General features: G+C 39.0%; 1 protein-coding gene across 1 annotated transcript in view; it reads right to left on the bottom strand.

Annotated features, from left to right (window-relative positions):
* The window catches only part of SUCLG2 (succinate-CoA ligase GDP-forming subunit beta), a 100,922-nt gene that overhangs the window by 59,250 nt on the left and 18,047 nt on the right, over nucleotides 1–23,625 (bottom strand). Inside the window, exons 7-8 of the mRNA XM_072421213.1 lie at nucleotides 12,770–12,931; nucleotides 5,545–5,687 (exon numbers count right to left, since the gene is read on the bottom strand). Of these exons, the coding sequence (XP_072277314.1) occupies nucleotides 5,545–5,687; nucleotides 12,770–12,931 (305 nt within the window). The remainder of the gene's footprint in view (nucleotides 1–5,544; nucleotides 5,688–12,769; nucleotides 12,932–23,625) is intronic.

Here is a 23,625-nt window from a genome sequence, read left to right as displayed (position 1 = left end):
CGTTGGCAGATGATTTTCTGAAAGGGAATGTCTGGATAGAATGAAAATAAATCTTTGGAATACATTTACATTTCTGTAAAAATGTCTGTAAGTACAGAAAAATAGATCCTGCCAGAAACCTAATTGGCTTTTACGTTTCTGTAGAGAAAACACTGCTGTGGAATCCTATAATATGTTGTCAGCAACCTTTTTAATATGGGGGAACCCTTGAAATAACTTTTAGGTATCCAGGGTACCCCTTCTATAATTACTAAATTCACAGCTCACAGTACATTAGTGTGATGGTCAGTGGGAAGAATGCCTCTTACACTTCTTGCCATTGGGAAGGCTGACACTCTTACAGGTAGCCAAAAGATCATTGGAATCAGTTAAACTGACCTGAAAGTCATAATCTGCTCATTACTCAAGGAATTCCTAGCAACCCTAGGAACCCTGGTTGAGAATCACTGCTGTTCATATGTATACATTGATTGCTTAACAGCAGACTACCGCTACTGCCTTCCAAGAGCCTGCACATAAGCTGTGCAGTGAAAAGGCTTCTGAGAGATGTAGTTCTGGGGAGGCTTGAAAAACAGCTGTACCTGCATGTATTTTTTTGGTTAAAAATGAATATGGTTAAAAGAACTTTCTTTAATGGGAGGCAGACATTTTGTAAGTAACTTTGAGAAACGCCTGTGCACATGAAATGCTGTATAATATAATCTTTTAAAACAGAAAATAACACGCATAACCAATCGTATATCACCGTGTACACAAATGTTCAACGTGCGTAAATCCATACATCTGCCATGGCAAGCCTTGATCATTCCACTGCTGATATGCAACTCTTCAAAATAATCCAACACACTGCAAAGCGGCTGTCTTAATGCGCATAATGTAAGTAGTGCCACGTAATACCTTTAATGCGTAAATTGCCGCGAGAAGACGTGGCAGCAATGAAAAGGCCAACCGCACCCGTGGGGTCTCTTGACCCTGCCTTGTTTAACATAGGTGATGATTAGCGGTAAATGGCATTATTTTGTACAATGTAAAATAAAAGGGGGATTAGAACACAGTCTCCCAAAGTGTTACAGGCTGCCCACACACCATCTGAATACTGTATTCTGCAACAAGTACAGCAAGAGAATTAAAACTCCTATCCAAATGCTAGCAGATGAAGGAGGAGGGGGGTTCGGAGGAAGAAAAAAAAATAATGTATAAAAATTAAATACTCCAAGAACAATACAAGGTTGAAATCCTCCTGTGAAAACCGAATAGCTGGGAATTAGAAGAAAGGGAAAAAAAGAATGAGGCAAGCCCTTTGGACTGGTAGGGGAGGTTGTCACACACAAGGTGTATTGTGGGAGAAATCGATAGAAAATTACAGCGTGTGATATTGATTATAGACTGCAGCACTTAATAGAAAGCGCACTACGAGAAAACGAAGCGGCCAGATTATAAGGAACACCTACTTTTTTTTTTTTTTTGCTTGTAGGTACAAAGCGTACATAACAAGCAGAAATACCGAAATGTGTTTAAAGTAGATTGAAAAATGACATCCATGATGAAGCCTGTCAATAGAATTAATGCAGCAATCTGTTTTTCTGAGTTTATACTCGCTGATCCTGCCAGTAGATGCCTTGATCGTGCAGCAGGCGTTTCACCCTTAAGCTATGTACATACGTCAGATAACAGCTGCCTGAAACAAAAGGGTGTGATCGTCTCAGGCTCATTGATGAACGACCGATTGCGAACAACCAATGCTTACTCTCATAGAAGAGAGTACAGCAGGGGGTCCCTCACTTGTCCTCCACCCTCCCCTTTCTAAAGGATGGAACGCTGTGTCTATAGTGCTTGAACAATCATCTGTCACCTGAAACGATCGCAAAAATAGTTTCCAGAACCAATCCCTTGAGGTCCATTGGCATGTAATTTTAGATGGAATTCTCAAGAGACAAGCCCAATGCCCTAAATGATCTCACACTGCACATGAATAGCTGTGAGGCATTGCATTTCTAAAGGATATAACAAAGCTAATCTTTACCTTTCACATCTACCCTGACACAGACCCTGTCAGGTTTCCAACCAAACATATCAATTACAAACATAACTATCACTTCCTTGCAAGCAATGAACTACATAGCATGCAAACCTTTGAATAAACACCAAACCCGGGGTCTTTTTACTGTGAAAGCTGTGTGTTGAAGCTTACACAGGTTTTATTAACCATCCAACCCTTCCTCATATAGGGTGTTAATTTGCAATTGGCTACTCAGATCTGTATGCTGGGAGGAATGGAAAATGGTTGCATGTTACCCAAATACCAGTCAATTCCAAGGGCTCTGACCTAAATATAATGATAGGGGGAGTAGAGCAGTAAGTATTAGCAAGAGAAAAAGTGTGTTAAAAAACACTGTTGGAGCCCCCTTTCTCCTTTCAGTTTTTGGGTTACTATTTGATGCCAACATACACAGGTGACAATGGTTGGAATTGGATGAACAATTACCAAACATAGTCACAGTCGAGGAGGTGGGAAAGGGTTGGGTATAGATGACATCCACAGGTTTACCTAAGGTAAGGGTCTGAGGAGGTGGCAATGATCAGCCAGTAGAACTTGTTGGGTGGAGGGCTTTTAAGATATATGGCTTTGATCAAGAAGTGTAAAAATTGCTGGTGGGAAGTCTATCATGATTCACTGTTACTTTTTCTATTCAGTCCATATTGACATTTTTTTTTTTTCTACCCCAGCCTAAGTATGCAGCATGTTGGGCTGCAGCATGTTGGGCTATTACGACACACTATCACCATTGTAAAGAGCAATAAGTATCCATTGCTGGTGATAGGGTTATCTGGTTTCACTGTTGCAAAGTGAAATGTCTCTAAGATAAATCAATCACTTTGGGCAAAGTGACAGACTCCTTTTACCGCTAAACTGTCTGCCCTTTTTTGGCAACCCCTATCATTCTATCGTAGAAGGAATGCTAACCGTAGACTTGTGGTAGTGGTTTGACATTTAGTAATGAACTAGCAAAATGAATCAATTTAATGTATATGTGCCTAAACCTTAAAGAAGAATACCTTTACCATTGACATCATAAATTTTTTTATCCTTTGTTCCATCCTACTCAGTTATCACACATTGAGCACAAGGACTGGTAACACTCGGAAGCTCAAACTGAAAATTCTTCTCCTTGCCTCTCAAGCAGGAAAAATATATTGGGGTCTTCCCCCCAGAGCATTAATGCAAGTGGTGCTGGGCAGGAGAGAGATACTATACGCAAAGCACATTTCTAAACACTTGTTTCTTCCTATGGCATTGCGCTAAATGATTCAGGAAAGCATCAAGGAGATTATCCTATGCACCTTTTAAACTGTACCAGCCATGACTCCACTTAGCAAGGCCAAACACCTAAAACAGGAGTGCGTGTGAATACACACCGAGGTCCGGTCTAGGCAAAGTCATATACAGTGGTTGACTGCGAGCAGAAAAATTCAATAAGCGCATTTAACCTTCTGTATAATGAGTTCAACTCCTAAATGTGTTAATTACAGACTGTTTACGGGAGTATGTTAAGGTCTCCAATTATTCAGGCTCTGCCACAGATGTTTGCCAAGAAACAATTTTGCTTTTGTTATAATTGAGAAGAAAATCCGAGAAAAGGTGCATTGCTTCTGATAGCGATTATTAAGAGGGAAGGAGGGCAAAATGAAAAAAAAAAAAGTTCCAGATAAGCTGGAAATAAAATAATTAAGATTTGAAGTGTGCAGCATGCCTAAGGGAGGATAGAGACAGTCAGGCAAAGCCCTTGCTTCTCACTGGATTTGACTTGTGCTGTTTGCAGATAATGCTAGGAATTTAGATACATAGGCAGGAGCTCTGACAGAAACGCTATGGCTGGGCATGCTCCGACACAACTCTGCTAGGAAACGGATTGGGGAAATGTAATTCTATTAGCTAAAGATAGCGGGGACACTGACATTCCTGGGATTAGACTGAGTTACATTACTCTATAGGGTAGAAGAAAACAAAAAATAGCTATTTTAAAAAGTTAACTAAATTATAGAGTCAGTTCTAAGTTTGCTTTTTTCTACCTTTTAAGATCCTGTGCTATGTCTTTGCAAGGCAGAGCACCAGGAAACAAGCAAATCTTGGCAATGTAAACTCGTGCAAAATATCTTTGCAACACATAAACCTTTCCTCAACTTTTGTCTCTTTAAAATCAATGATCATAAAAAAGCCCTTGATTTTGTCAACAAACAAAGAAGCTGCTAATGTTTTGTGTGGTCTGGCAACATTGCCTCTTCTGTAATGTTGTTGGCCCAGTAGGTCTCCTTTGCTGGACTATAAAATGCCTCTGCTTCTGAATGCCAAAGGAGAACAATCTTCAAATTCGGTGCTGTACTGGGCAGTCTCCGTTCTTATCTCAAGCAATGCTATCAACCATGCAGTGAACTTGTATCATTTTAAGAGCAAAGAAGATAGGGAAGTGTTCTGTAAGACTATCTTAACTTAATGCCCTATAGGGACCACGTTTCATCTCCAAAGCAGAGGCCAGTCAAACTAATAATCACCACTACTTCTCCACCTATCACAAAGTCATCTCTGTAGAGTTATGCAGAGAACACAATGCAGCATCCCAGATCTACACCACAGCCTGACATTTTTTAATAGGCTTTATCACCTCTCATCTTTTCACTTTTTAAGCCAAATGGGTATTAGGGAAGTTTTAACCAAGTCTGAAAATCTGTATACTAAAACAAGTCAGAGTGATAGTATTAATGCAATTCATTGCGACAGAGGCAAACCTGAAATCAGATGAGTAAACGTCAACTTTGCAAAGATAAAAACTCAATTTATAACAGGAAGCAACTACAGCTCCTAGAAGACGCTGTAAATTCTCCTTTCCTGTATAGATGGTCCGCTAATTAGATTAATGTTTTATTTCTCTTCTATCTGGGTGAGATGATTTATCTGTACAAGATTCATAATCAATTACAGCACACACTGGGACCAATTACTGCCATGATTTTGACTTTAAGGTGCTAGTGTAGCGCAGAGCCGAAGGGAGATGAGCTGAAAGGTCTGTTATGAGCTCTGATGCCACCATTCATATCAGGGATATTTTTAACATTGTGACAAAGCGCATAGAAAAATAAATAGATACTATTTACATAAATAGGGGAACACAAAGGACTTCAAAGAATAGCATAGCTCTCAGATACTTTCCTCTATGAGAGGATGGCTTTAAAGCAAACCAGTGCACCTATCTCACTAGGGGCTAAGTAAATGGTTCAACTTCTCTGTACCCACTGCAATCCTTATGTCAATCATAAGTATGGGGAACCAAAGCTACCACATTGCCTAGGGCCTCATTCTGACCTAATCTGTCTTTGGGAAGTGCCACAAGAGAAGAAAAGCCATGATTACCATAAAACTCATTTTATCATCACTTCTGCCCTCTGTGATGGCCCTTTGCTTCTACTTTTGTGACAGCACTGGTTCAGACCATAATAAGGCTTCCTCTCCTATTTATAAGCTGGAAATAATTACAAATATGACATTACCCTGGGGTCTGCAGTAAGCAGCTTGAAAGCTTGGTAGACCTGAGATTCCTTTACACCACCTCCAAGGTCCAAGAAATTTGCTGGCTTTCCTCCATGAAGGTCAATGATGTCACAAGTAGCCATGGCAAGACCTGCCCCATTAACTGGAAAAGAGGAAAAGATAATGTGTTTGAAATAAATATAGACTCTCTGTTGAAAGTTTTTGAAGTAGAAACATTTGTAACAGGTCAGTGGAATCTGAGAGCATAACAATAATAATGGTCTGCTAACGGACAATAGGTGATTAATCCTAGTTTACCAGTAATATTATTGCCCAATTAAAACCCTATCTTTTACTTTGTGAAGAATTGAGAATTATTAGCAGGGTATCTCATGGTTAGAATATCAAAGACAGAATACCAGTGAATAGCACCATGGTCTACCTATTTACCAAATATTGCATTCAAACTCACCCAATGAGAACAGACATACTGTAGAAAAGCTCTATTTTTCATGCTTGTGTGTCCCTATATGTTTTAGTATCTATTCTATGAAGGAGTCCAGGCCTGTGCTTGATAAAAAGGAAATATTTGTGTTCCATGGTACAACCCCATTGCCGAGTTCATCTAATGCTCTCTAATAGTCATAGGAGCAAAGGAAAACCGTTGCACAAAATAAAGTGGATTTTTTTTTTTCCTTGAATAGGACAATGTCTTTTGTAAGAATGTCTTTTTAGGTTCCATTTAAAATGTTCTACAACTTGCAATATTCTTTGCACGGGAGTAAAAGTTAACAGACTGGATTCTCTTGTTACCTGCATTTACTGCACATACCACTTCTCATTCAATCACAATTCTGTTTAATAAAAAACAAATACTGTCCAAATATCATGAATATTTTGGAGAAAAAAAAAACCTCAAGGGGGTTTGCTTAATCACTAGTCACATCCAAGCACCATTTACGACTGACTGATTGTACCATAATGTCTCTGGAGAAACAAAGAACATGAAATTATTAAAAAATAAAGTTCCCAGAAGCCTTCAGCTCTTCTGATTAAAATACATCACCTGTCAGTAATAAGTCCTTAGTTTGCAGATGCCGCACTGCCATTTACATTTGTCCAAACACAAGTTCCAGACAAAAAAAGTCAACTGAGAAAAGGAAATGCTGTCGTTAAAAAAAAAACCTGTCCTTTTGCCCATTAAGGGTAAAACAAAAGAGGTACTTTATAACAGCAGAATATAATTTCCTTAGTACTGCTCCCCTTCCATCCTGTTCAGAACCAGAAGTCAAAAGAAATAGCCAGGTACTCCCAAATATGGAAGAACATTCAATTCACTCCAAATGCTATCACTTAAAAATCCATAGCCATATGCAGGTAATAATTTCAGTTACCCAAAGGCACACAAGACTTTCCTGGGCCCCTGGAACTGAATAGAGAAGCAGTGGAGCGAAAGGAAAATAAGTAAAGGTAGTGCCCGGGTTAAGGACATCTGACATACAGACGACTTCTAGATACGAACGAATCTTCCCTGCTTGCTTGTGTGAAGAACGAAGGCTTGGAGGGGGGAGGAATGTCTAAGCTCCATAAATATTTTTTTTTTGCTTTGTTTGTGATTAGCTCACAGTGAGGATCAGTTGGGAAGGTGGGGATTTAATGAACATTTTACCCTGTGTGTATAAAGCACAAGGTCCATTAAGTGATACTATGCTGAATGGTAAAATACAGCTCTACCTTTTATTTAGCTGAAATATGAACCTTCACCCTGTAGTTGTTGCCAACAAACTGGCCACTGCTGGTTAGCACTTCCTTTTGGGTTCAATGATACCTAGTCCAGGGGGGTTATGATCATGTCAATCATGGTATCCGTGGACAGCACATCATAACATTGGTGCTGCACTGTCCAAGAGCAAGTACTGACTGCAGATACAAAGTATAGGGGAATTCCTTTGTTTTTTTTATAAAGACATCATTGAGGCCGGCTCACATAGTAAACATAATCTTTGGATAATATATATAAATATATGTAGGCTTTGGTCACAGATACAACTAGAGTGTGTGTGTGTATAAAGTCAAGGGTTTAAATACTGATTTGCTGCTGCACAAAGTTCCCTTCCAGTGCGGATCACATAAATGACCAGCTTTGCTCGAGCATTACTCTTTGCCAGAGATTATATAAGCAGTACTCTTACATGGTCGTGTGACCCTTCAAGGCATTAGTCATGCAATTCCTATTCTTCTTTACAAAGGTTACTCAAAAATTTCATTTAGTACCTTAAGCCTCACAGAAAACACATAGGAGGCAATGAGAAAGAGGAAATTTAGGATGGGACCAAAAATAGCACGAAAACCTTTACCGTCTTTAACTGGTACTGGCAATGCACTCCAGTGACTGCTTCAGATGATGTGTATGAGGCTCCAGGACAGGTTTTTAGGGCATTTACTTTTTTACAAAAACTAAAGATGTAAGAAGCAGACCTTGTCTAAGGGGAACAAAAAATTATAATAAGGCATCTACTTAGCCAGAGTAGCCACATAAAGAGCCACTAAAGAACAATTAGATTTAATGCTGTAGACTTCCCTTCCAATTTCCTTATTTAGACTTTATTGATAGGTGTATCCGTTCCTGCTCGTGGTGGCTCCTATTTCAGGACATTTAAAGTACTTGAAACCATTAGTATAAAATGATAGGCAGATGGTTCTCCAGGTACGCTTTACAAGAAGCATTCTGAGAGCACTTCAGACTCGCTGGCTGTTTTTACAACTGCCTGATGAATGAGAAACTCAGTTTATCATTCATGCTTAGGATAGTTATTTGTTTGTCCAGAATTGAGAAGTAGAGATATATATTTAACCATTTCATAGGCACATCCAAGTTTATTATGCAACAAAAAGGAAAATGATGTGCCAAGTGCATCAATCCACAGCTACAAGGTTTTTTTCCCCTGTAGTAAGTATTGATAAAGATTTCTTGTGGGCACTAATCAAATCAACACAGCTTAAAAGTTTGGGTCAAACTTATGTTTGGTCCAGCCAGTGCTGGATCTAAAAATGCATTAGACTGACAGCTAAATTGATTCCCTACCAAACAGAAGGGAGATTATTAAGCTTTCGGGAATTGTCACAGGTTTAATATAGTGAGCACAGGTTACAGACATCAACACCTTTAAGGGGCACTGAGTAAACAGTCCTGAAATGGTTTTTCTCCATTATCTCTCATCTTGGTGAGAATCTCCAAATTCTTGGCAAAGGTAAAGAAAAGTGATTACTGTTGTTCCCAGAGGTTGACACAGAGGTCCTTAAAGCGGAGCTTAAAAAAAAAAGAAAAACTCACCTTAACTTTCACAGATCCATCAATCCCTTCAGAGCTTTTGAGGATTGGGCCCTGATCTGTTCTGTAAACCATCTGCATCCTGGCACATGGAAAGTTCCAGACGCCGTTATCTACTTCCCTCTTCTAGCTATGTCACCCGATCACACACTGCGCAGGTGCGAGATTGGGTGACGGAGCCAGCTGTAAATAGGGGAAAAAATCTCACTGCACATGAATGAGATTTGCGAAACAATTTCTTAGCAATAGCAACAATGAGCAGGTCAGGGAGAAAAGGCTACAACTGTATGTATTCTACTTGATAATGATAAGGAATTGCTACCTGACTGGGGGAAAACTTTTCTCTTTTCATCCTCTAATGGAAGGTAAATGAAATTGGTGTGGGCTGGATAATCTGGTATGTTGTGCTCCATCAAATAAGCCATCTAAGCAGATAGAAATTTTCTCCAACTGATTATTACCAACTGGGGCATGAGGGTAGCTTTCTGGGGGGAGGGGCCCTTCAAAAGGGGCATCCAAATTCAAACAGGGTTTCCCTCCAAATCCCCACAACTTTTTGTGGGACAGATTCTGGGGATGAGGGCTTGTCCCTCAGTTGTGCCCACTTTATTTTTTTTGAGGAAGGCTTGGAGTCTGGACAGAAGGGGAGCCTCAAACTTGCTTCCCCTCCCTTTCCTGGATACCCAGGTTCCATGGAGCCAATTATGGACAGGAGGGGCCACACTATAGCTGTCCCCTTTTTCCTGGCCATCCAGGCCTAAAGTAGAAGTAACCTGGGGGGAAAAAAAAAACACTTACCTTTATCCGGACACGTGGGAACCGCCGCGCCCAGCCATCTTCTTTCCTCTTCTTCCTACCTATTTGCACTGCGCAGGCGCATGGTCAGGTGATGTAGATGTGGGGAGGGAAGAGTGCCGATCTCATGCGTGAGATCGACATTTTATTTATCCCATAGGAAAAAATGCTCCATCTGCACATGCCCGAGACCAGTAATGCACAGAAGGAGCAGATGGAAGCCTCCTGGGATCCATGACGTAAGTATCCCAGGAGGCTTTGTGCTCCTATTTGCCACAGTGATCAAGACAGAAATGGTACGGGCTTTAAAAAAATAAATAAAAGGTTTTTAAATCGCCTCCTCAAAAAGAAGATAGTTTTTACCATATTGTTTCACATAGAGCATGTTACCATTGTTCTCCCCCCAAATCCTTCCCTATGCAATTTTGGTGTTTTCAATGGACGAATTGTAAAGCATAAAACTGAACTGTAAAGTGTCTAAGCTTGCATTGTAACTTGCAGTGTTAAAGCAATAAATACCACAATTAGCCTATTAGGGGGGAGAAAACCAGCGTACCCAAGGAAAACTCACGTGAACACAGGAATAACATCTAAGCTCCATGAAGCAGCTGGCCAATATGCCAACGCTGCAAGGCCAAGTGCTAGTCACCTGAGCTTCCATGCTGCCCTGGCAGTTAAGGTAGCCGTTTACAGGCTGTTGTCAGGGAGGTGTGGGGTAATAAATGTCCACATGCCCCTCTTCACCTTCCAAGCGGAAGGTGAAAATTGGATGGCGTTCCCAGAAACTGACAGGAGCAGAGATGCTCATTTGTCCGTGTCCTGGCAATGTTGTGATATATTCCCTCAGTTGTCCGCCATTGAAACTCGCTGGCATGATACTTACCCTATTAGGCTGGGGGACTGGGCCCATGCAGATGGGACAAACTCTTCTTTCTTCCATCCACGTTGTGATGCAGGCTGTATGGAAAAGATGGGAACAGGGTAGCCTGGTAGTTCCTGCTCTCTCCCGCAGAAACTCTAAGCAAATAGTGCAGATAGAAAGCACTTCCTCATGCTGGATACCCACTGGGGGGCCCTGGTCATGCTCAGTTTCAGGATGGTTCTCTGACACAAGGGTGTGTCTGATGGGAGAGCGGCTTCTATCCCTCTGGTTTAAGTCAGGATTCAGTCGCCTCCGTCTTCTAGATCTTGTGGGCAGCTGTTGTTCCAATGCACTGCCCAGAAGGGAAAACCTAGATCTGGTTCTCAAAGCAATGGGAGAATGTTGCTCCTCCGGTCTTGACATCCTGGTAGTATTGGTTGTCAAATTGATTGAAGCAGTAAATTCGCTAGGAAAAATAGCAATCTGAAGATCGCAGGGAAAATTGCTTTGGAGATGCTACAGCTGTGGCTACTCCTTAGCAACTGGTGATCACCACAGCAACAGTGCACTTTATACCCACCTGCACTGCGCAGCCAATCACAAAGCTGTCCACTGTACTGCAGCCAATCAAAGATTTCCACTGTACTGTAACAGCAATGTCCATATATTACAGCAAAATAATGCTACTTGTCAGGTTTCTTGGAAATTATATACATGCACATATATGTATATTAGTTTATCATTTTATTTCAGCAATGCTTGGCAAAATCTAAACACTCAAAGCTGGATTCATTATGCTGACATACTCAGCCATGAAAAGTGACAGTTATTATTGGCTGAGACCAATGAGATTTGAAAATAATTGTCACATGACTAAACCTAAAGACCCTTATTATTGTGTTATAGCTTTATGTCTACATTATCCAAGATGGTATGGTGACTTCTAATAGTAAAATTCACTATGCTCAGACCAAGGAAATTTTAATAGGCCATCCCTGACCTTTCTAGTCACATGTTCTGTAAACTAATCAAGTATCTAAAATGCTCAAAAATCACAGCAAAGACTTTAAAGTTGGGTTTCAGTGTGTTTCTAACATCTTAGAAATACCTGCATGGGTTTACATTGAAGGGCATACCATTACAGTACAATGCAGGAGGTCAGAGGCAGGACCATGTTCAACTGTTTTCCATTATTGTGCCCCACAAAAAGCTAAACTCAACTTTAGGAAAAAAAAATCTCCCTTACTTTTAATTTCGCAGATCCCTCAATCCAGCTGTAAATGTTTTTGATTGGGTCCGGCGCCGACCTGTAATGATGCGCAATCTTCTGGCTAAAAAATGTTCTGCTTGATAGCATCCAATCACAGCATGGCTGGATCAGTGGATAGCATTGCCTTTGTAATGCTAGATACTAGGTTCATATCCCGGCTAGGACACTATCTGCAAGGAGTTTGCATGTTCTCCATATATTTGCTTGGATTTCCTCCCTTGTCCCAAAATCATACATGCAGTTAGGTTGTTTAGCTCCCCCCCCCACCCCAAAAAAAAAAAAAAAAGTTAAGACTGTGTTAATCACCCCTTTGAGGGACAGTCAGTGATATGACTAAGGACTTTGTAAAGCGCTGTGTATTAATGTCGGCACCTGATAATAATAACGCTCATTATGGTTGCTGTAAAACCCAAAAGGTTTAAGATATTCTGTGTCCGCTAATGGATAATGAATGAGAAAGAATGCTGGGGATATATGGGGGCAGGAGAATGGTTTGCAGGTACATTTGAGTAATGCCTTGTCATACCTTTTTCTAAAATATTTAATATCTGTGATAGTTCAGTACTAATATTTACCTGACCATATTTCACAAAATCTCATGCAAATATAAACTGACTCACCGTGGCAGCAAAGTCAATACATATTTACTGTGACCTATATCAGCTAAACTTACCATTTCACCACAATGCCACCCACCTCAACCTTGAGTCTATGGGCAATTTAAATGCACTTTGCTGTGGTTTGCTACAGTTTCCATATTTCCTGTGTTAAATGAATCTTTTATGTACCATTTGAAGATTCAAAGTAATTTAATACAGGCTTACATAATACTGTTAATAAGGGCTGGAAAAGAGAACAATGCAAACACAGGGCATCAATTGTTTGATAGCTACAGTGACAGAATCACGCTGTTCCTGTTAAACAAAAGCTATGTGAAATGAACAATCATTTTATACAATAGATCTGTTACAATACTTCTGTTCTTACCGAAGCAAGCAATGTTCCCATCCATACCGATGTACTTCAAGTCGTACTTCGCCGCCTCGCTCTCAATGGGATCTGTTTCCGACGTGTCATCCATTGCAAAAATCTCCTTTTGTCTGAATTCCGCATTGTCGTCAAAGTTAATTTTTGCATCAAAGCACACAACTGCAGCGATAGAAAGACAGAGGGTAAGAAATTGTTTTAAAAAAAAAGAAATTCAAATAATAAAAAGTTATCCAAGACCAATTCCATGTACTTTACTCTTTAGCAAATTGAATACAAAGATATAAAACAGATCTTGTGTGCGGAAACAAACATTTATTATCCGGGGAACACAAACTGGTGGGTGAACTTTAATAAAATTAATTAAAACTAAGACATTTCTTCCCATTGTTTTAATGCTTCATTATTTTGAGATGCTAATTGGATTTATGAAATAAAAACACAAAGATAAATGATATTAGAATACATTAAAAATGAACATGATGAGAAAGTTCTGAGTTTGTAAGAGGAAGCAGGATAAGTGTCAAAAGAACATTTCTGATTTTCTTCTGCCCAACTACAGCTCTTCTCTTGACATAAGACGGAATATTGGCTGGAACATAATTTGTATACAGCAAATAATAGAAATGTATACAACAACACAACTACATATAAAAGTTTTTTGGTTCTGAGAGGGTTATTGGAATGCAAAATAATTAGTGGTTAATGCCCATTCACGCTTTTTAATGTGCGAGTGTTGCCATCACGGACAGGCGAATCTGCCCCACAGGCGACCCTTCATTCTTGCGCCAATGGTGGTCATATGACGGTGAAACATTGAAGTAATTGCAGTACCAAGGAGAGAAGAGGACACCTGGGAATGGTAGGTGCGACAGTGCCATCCATTACTTGGTATTTGTGTGCCAAGCAGAAGATCACGTTCTCAAAGAAATACAAGTAACTTGTGAATGAAAATTTACAAGCATTAAAAGTTAATTTCTGTATACACTATAAGTAAAATCTAGGTGTCCTCGAAACAAGTAAACAAGTGATGCATTAACACGTCACAATACTTGGGTCCATTCATTTCCTTTGCATTCTCAATGTACATTTCAGCACCAAGAACACACCTGAATACTCACCCTCTTTAAATACATGACTTCAATTTCTCAAATTATTGCTGAATGTGTTAAATCCCTTAATACATGATCCCCTGAACACTCATGTGTTCTTTGTAATGTATTAAAACTTCAGGTATGGACCCAATTAGAACTGTGGATGTGTCTGTGATGGGTCCTAAATAGTGCCCAAGAATGAAATGTACAAATCACTGCATACCAACTATCACTGATAATGATGAATACCTTATAGTGTAAGTTAATTTTGCTGGGAAAAAGAAAACCCTTTTTGAGTGGTCTATGTACATTTAAATAATTTTAACAAACTTGTTGAAGATTAATTGTTTTCTGTTCATTTGTTATAGACAGATTCATGATTGGGAGGGTTCAATATATTTCACTGTCAAATATGTAAAAGAATGCCTTCTGGTTGCCATATTGAACTGTTTTTTTTTATAATAAATTAAAATAGATTTGTAGAAATTTTATATGATATATTTTTTGCCAAATGTGTAGCTGACCTTTTATTTTTGGCAATCCAAAAAGGTATTTTTATTATCAAAACATCCACAGCATGACACAGAAGGAATTTCTCAATGGCAAGGCAGAAAGTTAAAAACTACAGTAACTTTACCATGGAAGGATAAGTAGATGGAGACTTGCCTCACCCCCAGCTCCCAAATAATGTATTATCAATGCAGAGCTACCACCATTACAAAGACCTGCTTCTCTACCTATAAAAATCAATAGGAAAGAAGAAGTGTCAAGAAGGTAAATGCAGCATAGGTGACATTTACCTGTGGTTGACCTACTATGTTAATACACTGAAGGCAATCTCAGAAGTGCCTTTATGTAAGTAAATGCGTCTTGATAGCAAGTTGCATTTTCCCATTGCATGAAACATTTTCACACAGGACCACTAATCCAAGCACAGGTGCCACTCTCCCAGGAATGATAAAATGCCAGGAAATGGACATCAGTCTTCCAGGATATTCTAGTACATGTAAATGAGATATTGCAAAGTAAACATTGGAAAGAGTTTATTTTTGTATACTTTAGTTGTAAAATCTAGTTACTCTAGAGAGAAAAAAAAAGGATACACACACACAGGCGGTTCCCCATGATTGACTGGAAATTGCCTCTAAAACTCTGCAGTTTACAGATATCTGTATTATGGGATTAGGCAAATGGATTCCACATACTGCTTACAATATGGAAGTTTAATAGAGCAATATTTTCCGATAACAGAATAATGCAACGTTGCGCCTCACCAAACCGTTCTCGACAGCTCCAGATTAACCCATTATTTAATCCTAACAAGTAAACAACTTAATCAAGGCCGAGACGAGTTACTTAACTTTAATTGGCTTTTTTCATTATTATTATACCATTACTGCAATTACACTGCAATTCCTTAATATTGCTAGGAACAGATGGCAACTATCCTACACATAGTGGTACATCAAACTGTTAAGTCAAATTATATTTGACCATCTTAGATTCAAGGGACTGCTAACTGCTTTTAGACCCTACATGCATACAGTGATTTCTTTAACATCAAAGCAATATTGCCGACTTTACTCCCAACAGCCTATCTGTTCATTGCATGCAGAATAAAAGCTCTGGGAGTAGCAGTCTTGCGGAAAAGCAATATACTAGGAGTGGCACTTCATTAGAGGAACGTGCTTAAAGAAATAAAAAATCATGCCCTAGAGAAGATTAGAGGTAAATTTGGGTAATGTGTGGACATATTAAGGATCAAAAGAGAGAGAGAATGAACTCCCTACCAATGAATAATAGTGGTAGCCAACCCCTAAATTTTAGTACAACAAAATGAAGAACAGGGGTTTTCTGACCATTAAATGTGTATTAGTCAATACATAAAGCAACACATATTAGTACAGGTATACGGTCTCCAACGCAGTATTATTCGTTAAGGTAAGAGTGCCCTAACCATTTATTCATCATAGGGAATAAGGGGGCATGATCTATACAGTTATTTATCTAACACTAACAAAGTTACTTTATCTCCTTCCTTTTTTTCATAGGTGAGAGAGGAGGTTACAAAAGGTTTAGATGGCTCGTTTTTCCCAACGTGTTTCGCCCATAGGCTTTTTCAGGACAATTATGAGATGCTATGTAATGATGTCACATGGACTGGAAACTGTGTAAAAAGCAATAGCTTAAAAGGTCTGATGCTATGAGTCCTCCTTGTATAGAAATGAAAGGTAGGAGTTTGTAGGTAAGTACAGTGGTACCTTGGTATAAGTCCTTAATCCGTTCCAGATCCTTGGACTTATACCAAACAATTTTTTCCATAAGAAATAAATGGAAAATGAATAATCCGTTCCTATGAAAAAAATCCTATTGTTATTGGCATATTATACATTGATGGGGCTGTATGAAATAATTTAATCACTGCTTTGTAGCAGTGTAGGCTCCTCCTGTATCCCTCCTCCAATTACTAGTACTGTACTGTTCCTTCTGCCTCTCAGTTCTCGGACAATAGCGAGATCTGACAGGCAGAAGGAACAGTACAATACTGGGCGTATAACACGACCCCCAACTGATTGGTTAGAGTGGGGGGTCGTCTTATACGCCCAGTCGCCTTATACACTGGAAAATACGGTAGATGAAATAAATTAAAATGTAACCTCCCTTTACCTTGCTGAAAAGAGTCGAGTGCCTACTAGGATGGCGCTGAGAAGGGAGGAAATATTCTGTAATTCAAAGAGAGTTATAGCGTGGTGTGGTCACTGAATGGTAGCAACTGACGTACTGAGGCTCGTAGGCAGTTGTGGCTTTGTCTCGAGAGAGGTAAAAAAGGGTAGTGCGTGGTGTTGTGACTCATTTTGACCCATACAAGATCTAGCAAAAAGGTTGTATACCAAGCAAAATTTTTCGGATCCAAACAGAATTTATACCAAGTTGGACTTATTCCAAAGCGGACATACCGAGGTACTACTGTATCTCTTTTAAGGGGATTACCTTGCCAATGTGTGCTGTGTAGGAGGCAGCAAACAGTGGAAATACATCCGCTTATACAGCATGTTAGGGGAAGAACAGTGTTGACATCCTCGTATTAGGAAGGGCAAAAAAGTCTAATAAGGTTTCTTTAACTGACCTATAACCATTCATTCAATTCAAGAAGCCTCATCAGTAACTTTGGTTCAAAATTATTGAATCCAATACAAAAGCAAAACACAAAAGAAAAATATACTTCAACACATCCAACTGAAAAGGGCCTAATGGTATTTCTATTCCTTTCGCAGACAGTTGTATCAGCATTGTCATTTAACCTAATGAATACCTTACTCACAAAATAATATCAGAGTTATCGTACTGGATCCAAGTTAAACTTCATCAAAGCAATAGGACCCGTCCCAGTTTGGAGTTGTTGACCAGTGTATTGCACTTTGTATTCTCACGTCATACTGCAAGGATGGTTACTTGCAGTTAGTATCTAGCCAAGTGCATAATCTGGGACAGAATGCTTTGTACACTGCTTATCCAGGTTATACATAGATTGGAAATGCAAAGGAAAGTGCTAAACGTTTTGGTACAAGCTTTAAGCTCCATGAATTGACAAACCACTAGTGGTAAAGTCCAGCTAAAGACAGAAGCTTTATCCCCTTTGGTGCTTTAAAAGTTCTTAAATAAAATATAAGTTACCTGTATTAATGAATGGTTAATAGAGCCTGAAAGCTAAATTTCTATTACATCATGTTAGACATTGCTGGAGGGGGTGCCATGGACTGGTGAGGACTTTTACATAATTTACCAAGCTCCTGAAAATAGAGCCTTGTGCCATTACGTCAAAGCAGGTATGGGCAAACTACAGCCCATGGGCCAAATAAATTGGCCTTTTTAATCCAGCCTGTCAAATATTGGTACAATGTTGTCCACTAGCAAAAAGGGTGGCCTGGCCAACAACACTGTTCCTACTGAAATTTCTTTTACTTTTAGGTAATAAGCTTTTACACATAACTTATATCAGTTCATAGAAACACTCTATCCATCTGATACTGACCTGGCCCCTTAAATTTTTAAATTAATTGTGGCCCTAGCCAAAAAGTTTGTCCACCCCTGCTCTAATGGGCTGAGGATGTAGCTACTGAAAGTACCTACACCAATCTACTGGAGCTGAAAGCTAAGTGAAATCAGTCATTTTCTTTTTAAGTGGAAACTATTGCCCACCTATTTGTGATATGCAAACATTTTAGGAAAAAATTATATACAGTACCTATGAGACTTTTCCTAGCTGACATACAGAACTTCTGTGCTTGTTGGTTAAAAAGAGAAAAAAAACTGCTACAAGCCTAGCAAGTCATGCCACGTGTAATGCCTAAAATGTGAACTCACTTGACGTCACTTGTAAAAAAAAAAAAAAAAATACCACCTACACAATCACAAGGCCTGCAAACTCAATAGGATATACCAGTAATAAGGTGATACATGATGTTAAAACAGCTCGGCGGTAAGATGTGAAAAGCCGGGGTGTCTCTCCATGATTTACACATCTTAGAATCTCATTTTCCTCTGCTTAGTCATAAGAAATCAAGATATATCCCTAACCAGGGTTTCGAAGCCCTTTTTTCTCATGCCTATAAAATGATAGATTATCTGCATCGGCCCTCTCTAAAAAGAGAGGTGCTGACGGTATCTTTTGTAGGAACCTGTACTCGTAATTTACCTTCGTTATTTCTTAATGGTGCTTTTGGAATTAAATTATACGCCTGCCCTCCCTCAGATAAGCTGATACAATTTTCAGGAAATATAAAAAAAGTTGTATTTTAGCGTGCTTCTGCTTACAACGCAAATATCTGATCTGGTGCACAGTGAGCGGAGGGTACAAATTCCTATTAAGTTAGACTACAGCAAAAAAATTGACTTACAATTCTCAAATTGAAAAATAGAAGGAGCCGAGTGCTGTTTTTGGCAGGTTTATAGCAGCTGCAGATAAGCAGTAATCCCGGAATTGGAGAAGGATAAAAGCCTATTGGTTTTTTTACTTTTAGAATTTAGATCTAATATCTGAGCAGTGGTGAATCCATTTTGTAGGGAAAACACGATGTCCAATTTGAAACATTTAGATTTACAACGAGCTTTGAATGCATCTTGAAAGACACAGAACACCACCTGCCAGGTTCAGTGTCATAAGGATCCTATGGTTTAAAGGGGACCTGTCATATGTTCACACAGATGGCAGCCTTTTTAAGCCAAAAGCTGTTCAAAACACATCAAAAGGAAAATACAGCTTATATAGAATGTATTTCCACAATGTGCCAAATCTGTTGCTTTCGAAAGTATATGTTAAGTAAATGAAACTATTAAAAGGAATTAATTTCACACTATGAACCTATTTTTTTTCTGTCTGCAGAAACAATGTTCTAAAATAAAAAAAGGCACTCATGGCAAGCAACTCTATCATGGCTGAAATGTGGAAGACTCCATATCCGCAAAGTGGTTCTGCTGCTAAGCTCTCATAAATAAAGACAACTGCTCTGCTAGAGCTTCCTGTTCACCAACATGCAGGAGAGGAAGATTTTTTAGTGGGAACTAATTAAAAAGGGAGTAGGAATAATCTTTTCAACAAAAATGGGAAAAATGTAGAAATTAGGGAGAACAAATATAGACAAATAATCTTGCAGGATCAACCATTCCATATAAAACTACAGCAAATAGTTGGTGTTGTGGTCCCAGGTATCTACAATTCTACTTTTCCGATCAATAAAGTTTGCAAAAAATGAATACTGAGCGGATGATCACTCCTTTTACTTACAGGTTTATACAGAGTTTAGGTTAAGTGATGGTTGGGTAATGTTTACAGGCCAGAAAATCAGAGACTTGAGGTGCTCTAATTTCCTCTTCCATGCACAGTTCAGCTAGTCAAATATTGTTTTTATTTTTTCATTGAGGATATTTGGTTTAGTGGTGTTTAAAATGGACCAGTGGAATACATCCAATATTCACCTGAATCATTCATTGGACAACACCAAAAAGAACATGTACACTAACATTCTATAGACCTAACTAGGTTAATTCAGAAGTACAAGTACATACTAATCAAGTCTATAGGACAATGTGCACAGGCAGCATAGCAATCAATATTCACCGGCCAGGATGTAGACAACACTGGAGATTGCAACCATTAGAGGAGGGAAAGCATGCACCTGCGTAAGGTGGTGGCCTAGTTTGGCAGAAATATGGGAAATGAGAAGAGGGCCAAGATTTTTTTTTTAAACATTCCCTTTTTTTTATTCATTTTTCTTTAAGGGGAAATTTACTCTTAAAATACAACCCCTATCATCCCCATCCTTTTTCATTAGGCCGGTAAATATCACTACAGTCCTATATTGGATATAAGAAATCTACTCAATGTCACAGCTAACCCAGAGCACAGCAGTGCATTTTGGAAACCCTAGGGCAAATGACTTGTGTACTCGCCTGACCTTTAACATTTCTCTTCTGAATCAGGCGCCATCACTGCATCATCCATATGCAATACCAATCATGGAGAATTGAAGGTATGTTTGTAAAGTTGTATAAGCTCAGCGCAATGCAAACAGTGCCTGCGCAGTCTGCAGAGGAAAAAAAATTCCAATTATTTGCTGAGATTTGCTGTGTGGGGTGTAGGTGATAAAACGTATTATAAAAGTAAAAAGTACCATTTAAGCTGTATTCATTTGCATTCTGGTGCAGGTCTGTCAAAAGATGTTTAGGATTTTTTTAAGCTTTTTTGGACTTGCTAAAAAAAATTTTTATAAACTGTGCATCATCTTCATGCAAATGTTGAAGGAAAGACTTCAAATCTTGCAGCTCATTATCTAGAAGAAGGCCTTACCTTCTGAAAACAAATTATAAGACCACCAGCAGTCACATTAATGCAGATGCTTGATGTGCTTCTACATCCAGTATTTGTGTGAACAACGCCTTAAAGTTCCATGTGCATTGGGTTCAAAAACGTATCACTAACTAGAATAATCTCCATTCTATTCCTTTGTGGCTGAATCAAAGATTAATTAATAATCTTAACAGATTCTTCCTATGATGGCTGAAATTAAGCATATTAATATGTTTTTAATTACCATTAGACAAGCTAGTTACAGCGACTTTCAGCGCATCGCTCAAATCTGTGCTGCTGCTAATTAATTAGTCCCACTGCAGCTCAGTCATTAGGGGACAAGTTTATATTGTGCTGGGCTGTTTAACCCTTTTTATATTTTGCCTTCTTCATTTCAGTTTCATGCCCAAGTGTGCTCAGTAAAATTTTACTTGTTCCCAATTTTCAGAGTTATTCTTAGGTATTAAGGAACCTATCATCATTTAAAACATTCCAATTTTAATTAACATGCACATAATGGTTTGGTGCACATCATGGGGAGCAATCCAGGGCTTTCAAAATCTTGGTGCTCTATTGTGCAAATTTCAACCCACTCCTTGGTAGAGTTCAGACCTAACTCTTTCCTACAAAAACATTAATGAGTGGCCTTCAGTGAAAAGTAGGAGTCAAGGGGTTGGTTGATATTTGCATTATTAGGTGTCCAAGGTTAAAAGCAGAAGCAAATGCTACCCGAGTTACAATTAGGGTAGGTTCAGATCTGCCCCAGGATCGAGTGATTTCACGTGACTTAGTGGTGACTAGCACCTTGCCGGCCAATGGTCACTTGCACCAGAGCACTGGTTCTTGAAAGATCCAGTGTCTGTACATCAGCTAGCAGTAGTGTACCACTCACCATCACCATCGTTCTTTCTCTATGGGGCTGACTATGTGAAGTGTTTCACCCAAGGCAGCAGTTTACTGCCACGAGGAAAGGGTAACCATACCACAACCACAGTACCAGTCCAGTTTTTCTTTGTAATACTCTGTAAATGCACTAAATCGCCTCTTTTAAAATGAATGACAGCCAGCATTTATTTAACTAAAAAGAGTGTGTATGAGTTGGATGATTTTGGTAAAGTGTGCTTTAACAAAGTTGGAATTTCAAGGAGCTTTGCCAAAAAATTTGAGCAGAGGACTAAATCTTATCTTTGGTCTCCTTATAGCTGATCTTTTCCCCAATGCCTTGTTCTATGTGAAAACATTCAAGAAGTAAGCAGTAGCAATTATTATTATTATTATTATTAAACAGGATTTATATAGCGCCAACATATTACGCAGCGCTGTACATTAAATAGGGATTGCAAATGACAGACTAATACAGACAGTGATACAGGAGGAGAGGACCCTGCCCCGAAGAGCTTACAATCTAGTAGGTGGGGGAATTTCACACACAAAGGATGTGAGATATGTAGTGTGGGAAGTAGTGATGGTTTCAAATGACAGAAGAAGCCGGGTAGGCAAGTTTGAAAAAATGGGTTTTGAGTGCTCTTTTAAATGAGCAGAAAGTAGGAGCAAGGCGAATAGGACGAGGAAGACCATTCCAGAGAGTTGGAGCAGCTCTAGAAAAGTCTTGTATTCGTGCGTGTGATGAGGTTATGAGTGAGGAAGTCATTAGTAGGTCATTGGAGGAGCGGAGAGAGCGGCAAGGGGAGTATTTTTTAACCATGTCAGAGATGTAAGTGGGACAATAACTGTGTAGGGATTTGAAGGCAAAGCACAGGAGCTTAAATTTGATTCTAAGGTGAAAAGGAAGCCAATGGAGAGAACTACAAAGAGATGTAGCGGAAGAGGAGCGGAGCGAAGGATGGATGAGTCTGGCTGCAGCAATGCTCTAGATTGCATACGGCAAATATACTGCTGTGCAGTTATAGGCATGAGAAGGCCAAGACACCTTCACAAATCGTAAAAAACTATTTTTGGAGAAAAATTTTAGGGCACTGCTTAGGCACAATTAACTTTTCTAAAGGTTTCCTGTAACATAGCAAATCTTTATTTAAAAGTTGAGTTCAACTTTCAAGTTTAGTAATTTATAACCTACTACCCAGTATGTGGCCTAATTATACCAGTTTATTTTTAGCACACGTAAACGCAATATAAGTGTTCACTTTATTTCATTGTTCCACAAATACTTTACAAGCTCCTTCTGCAATTTGGCACGAAGTTATAGGACAAAAAAAGCCATCACCATTGTTGGAAACCCTGTGGATTAACTTCCAGCCAAATAGATGTTGCTAATAAAAGTCATATACTGTACATTTCATTTAATAGTGTTTAATTAGGTGATTTTACGGCTTAAAGTGTAGATTTAAGAGTTCTCACGCCAAGATAAACTCTTCAGCTGCAAGCTAGAAAAGAATTTGGACATAATAAAAAAATTAAATATATAAAATAAATTAAAAAAAAAAGTTTCTTGTTATATCAAACACACAGCAATTCTGAACACAAAATAACTGTTCCAGGAGTAAAGTTTGGCCCATTGTCAGCAACATCTTTAACCCATTTGGGACTGATTATCACAATAAAACAGAACATTGAGCAAGACAGAAATGACCAGAATTACAAAAGAAGCAGAGAGGGAGCACAAAGTCAGATTATAAGTACAACTTAAAGTATATGTTAACTCAGACAATGTATTGCTCCAAATAGCAAATCCCAAACCCTGGCAAAAATAATTAGTCTCTTAGAAGGGGTTTAAAACAAAAGCGACTCTACCTATAGCATTTACCTAATATCCAATGTCCCCTGCAGTATTCTCTTCAGCCACTAGATGTTCTTTCACCCAGCATTGTGGAACCCAATCTGTACATATCCTGCAAAGTCTCCCACATATCTGTCAACTTCATGCAGTTTCATTTAAAGGTAGACAACCCTTTTAT

This window comes from Pyxicephalus adspersus, chromosome 8 (genome assembly GCF_032062135.1).
Source record: "Pyxicephalus adspersus chromosome 8, UCB_Pads_2.0, whole genome shotgun sequence".
Classification (NCBI taxonomy): Eukaryota; Metazoa; Chordata; class Amphibia; order Anura; family Pyxicephalidae; genus Pyxicephalus; species Pyxicephalus adspersus.
Note: the sequence above shows the minus strand (reverse complement) of the source record. Positions and strands in the feature narration are given on the sequence as shown.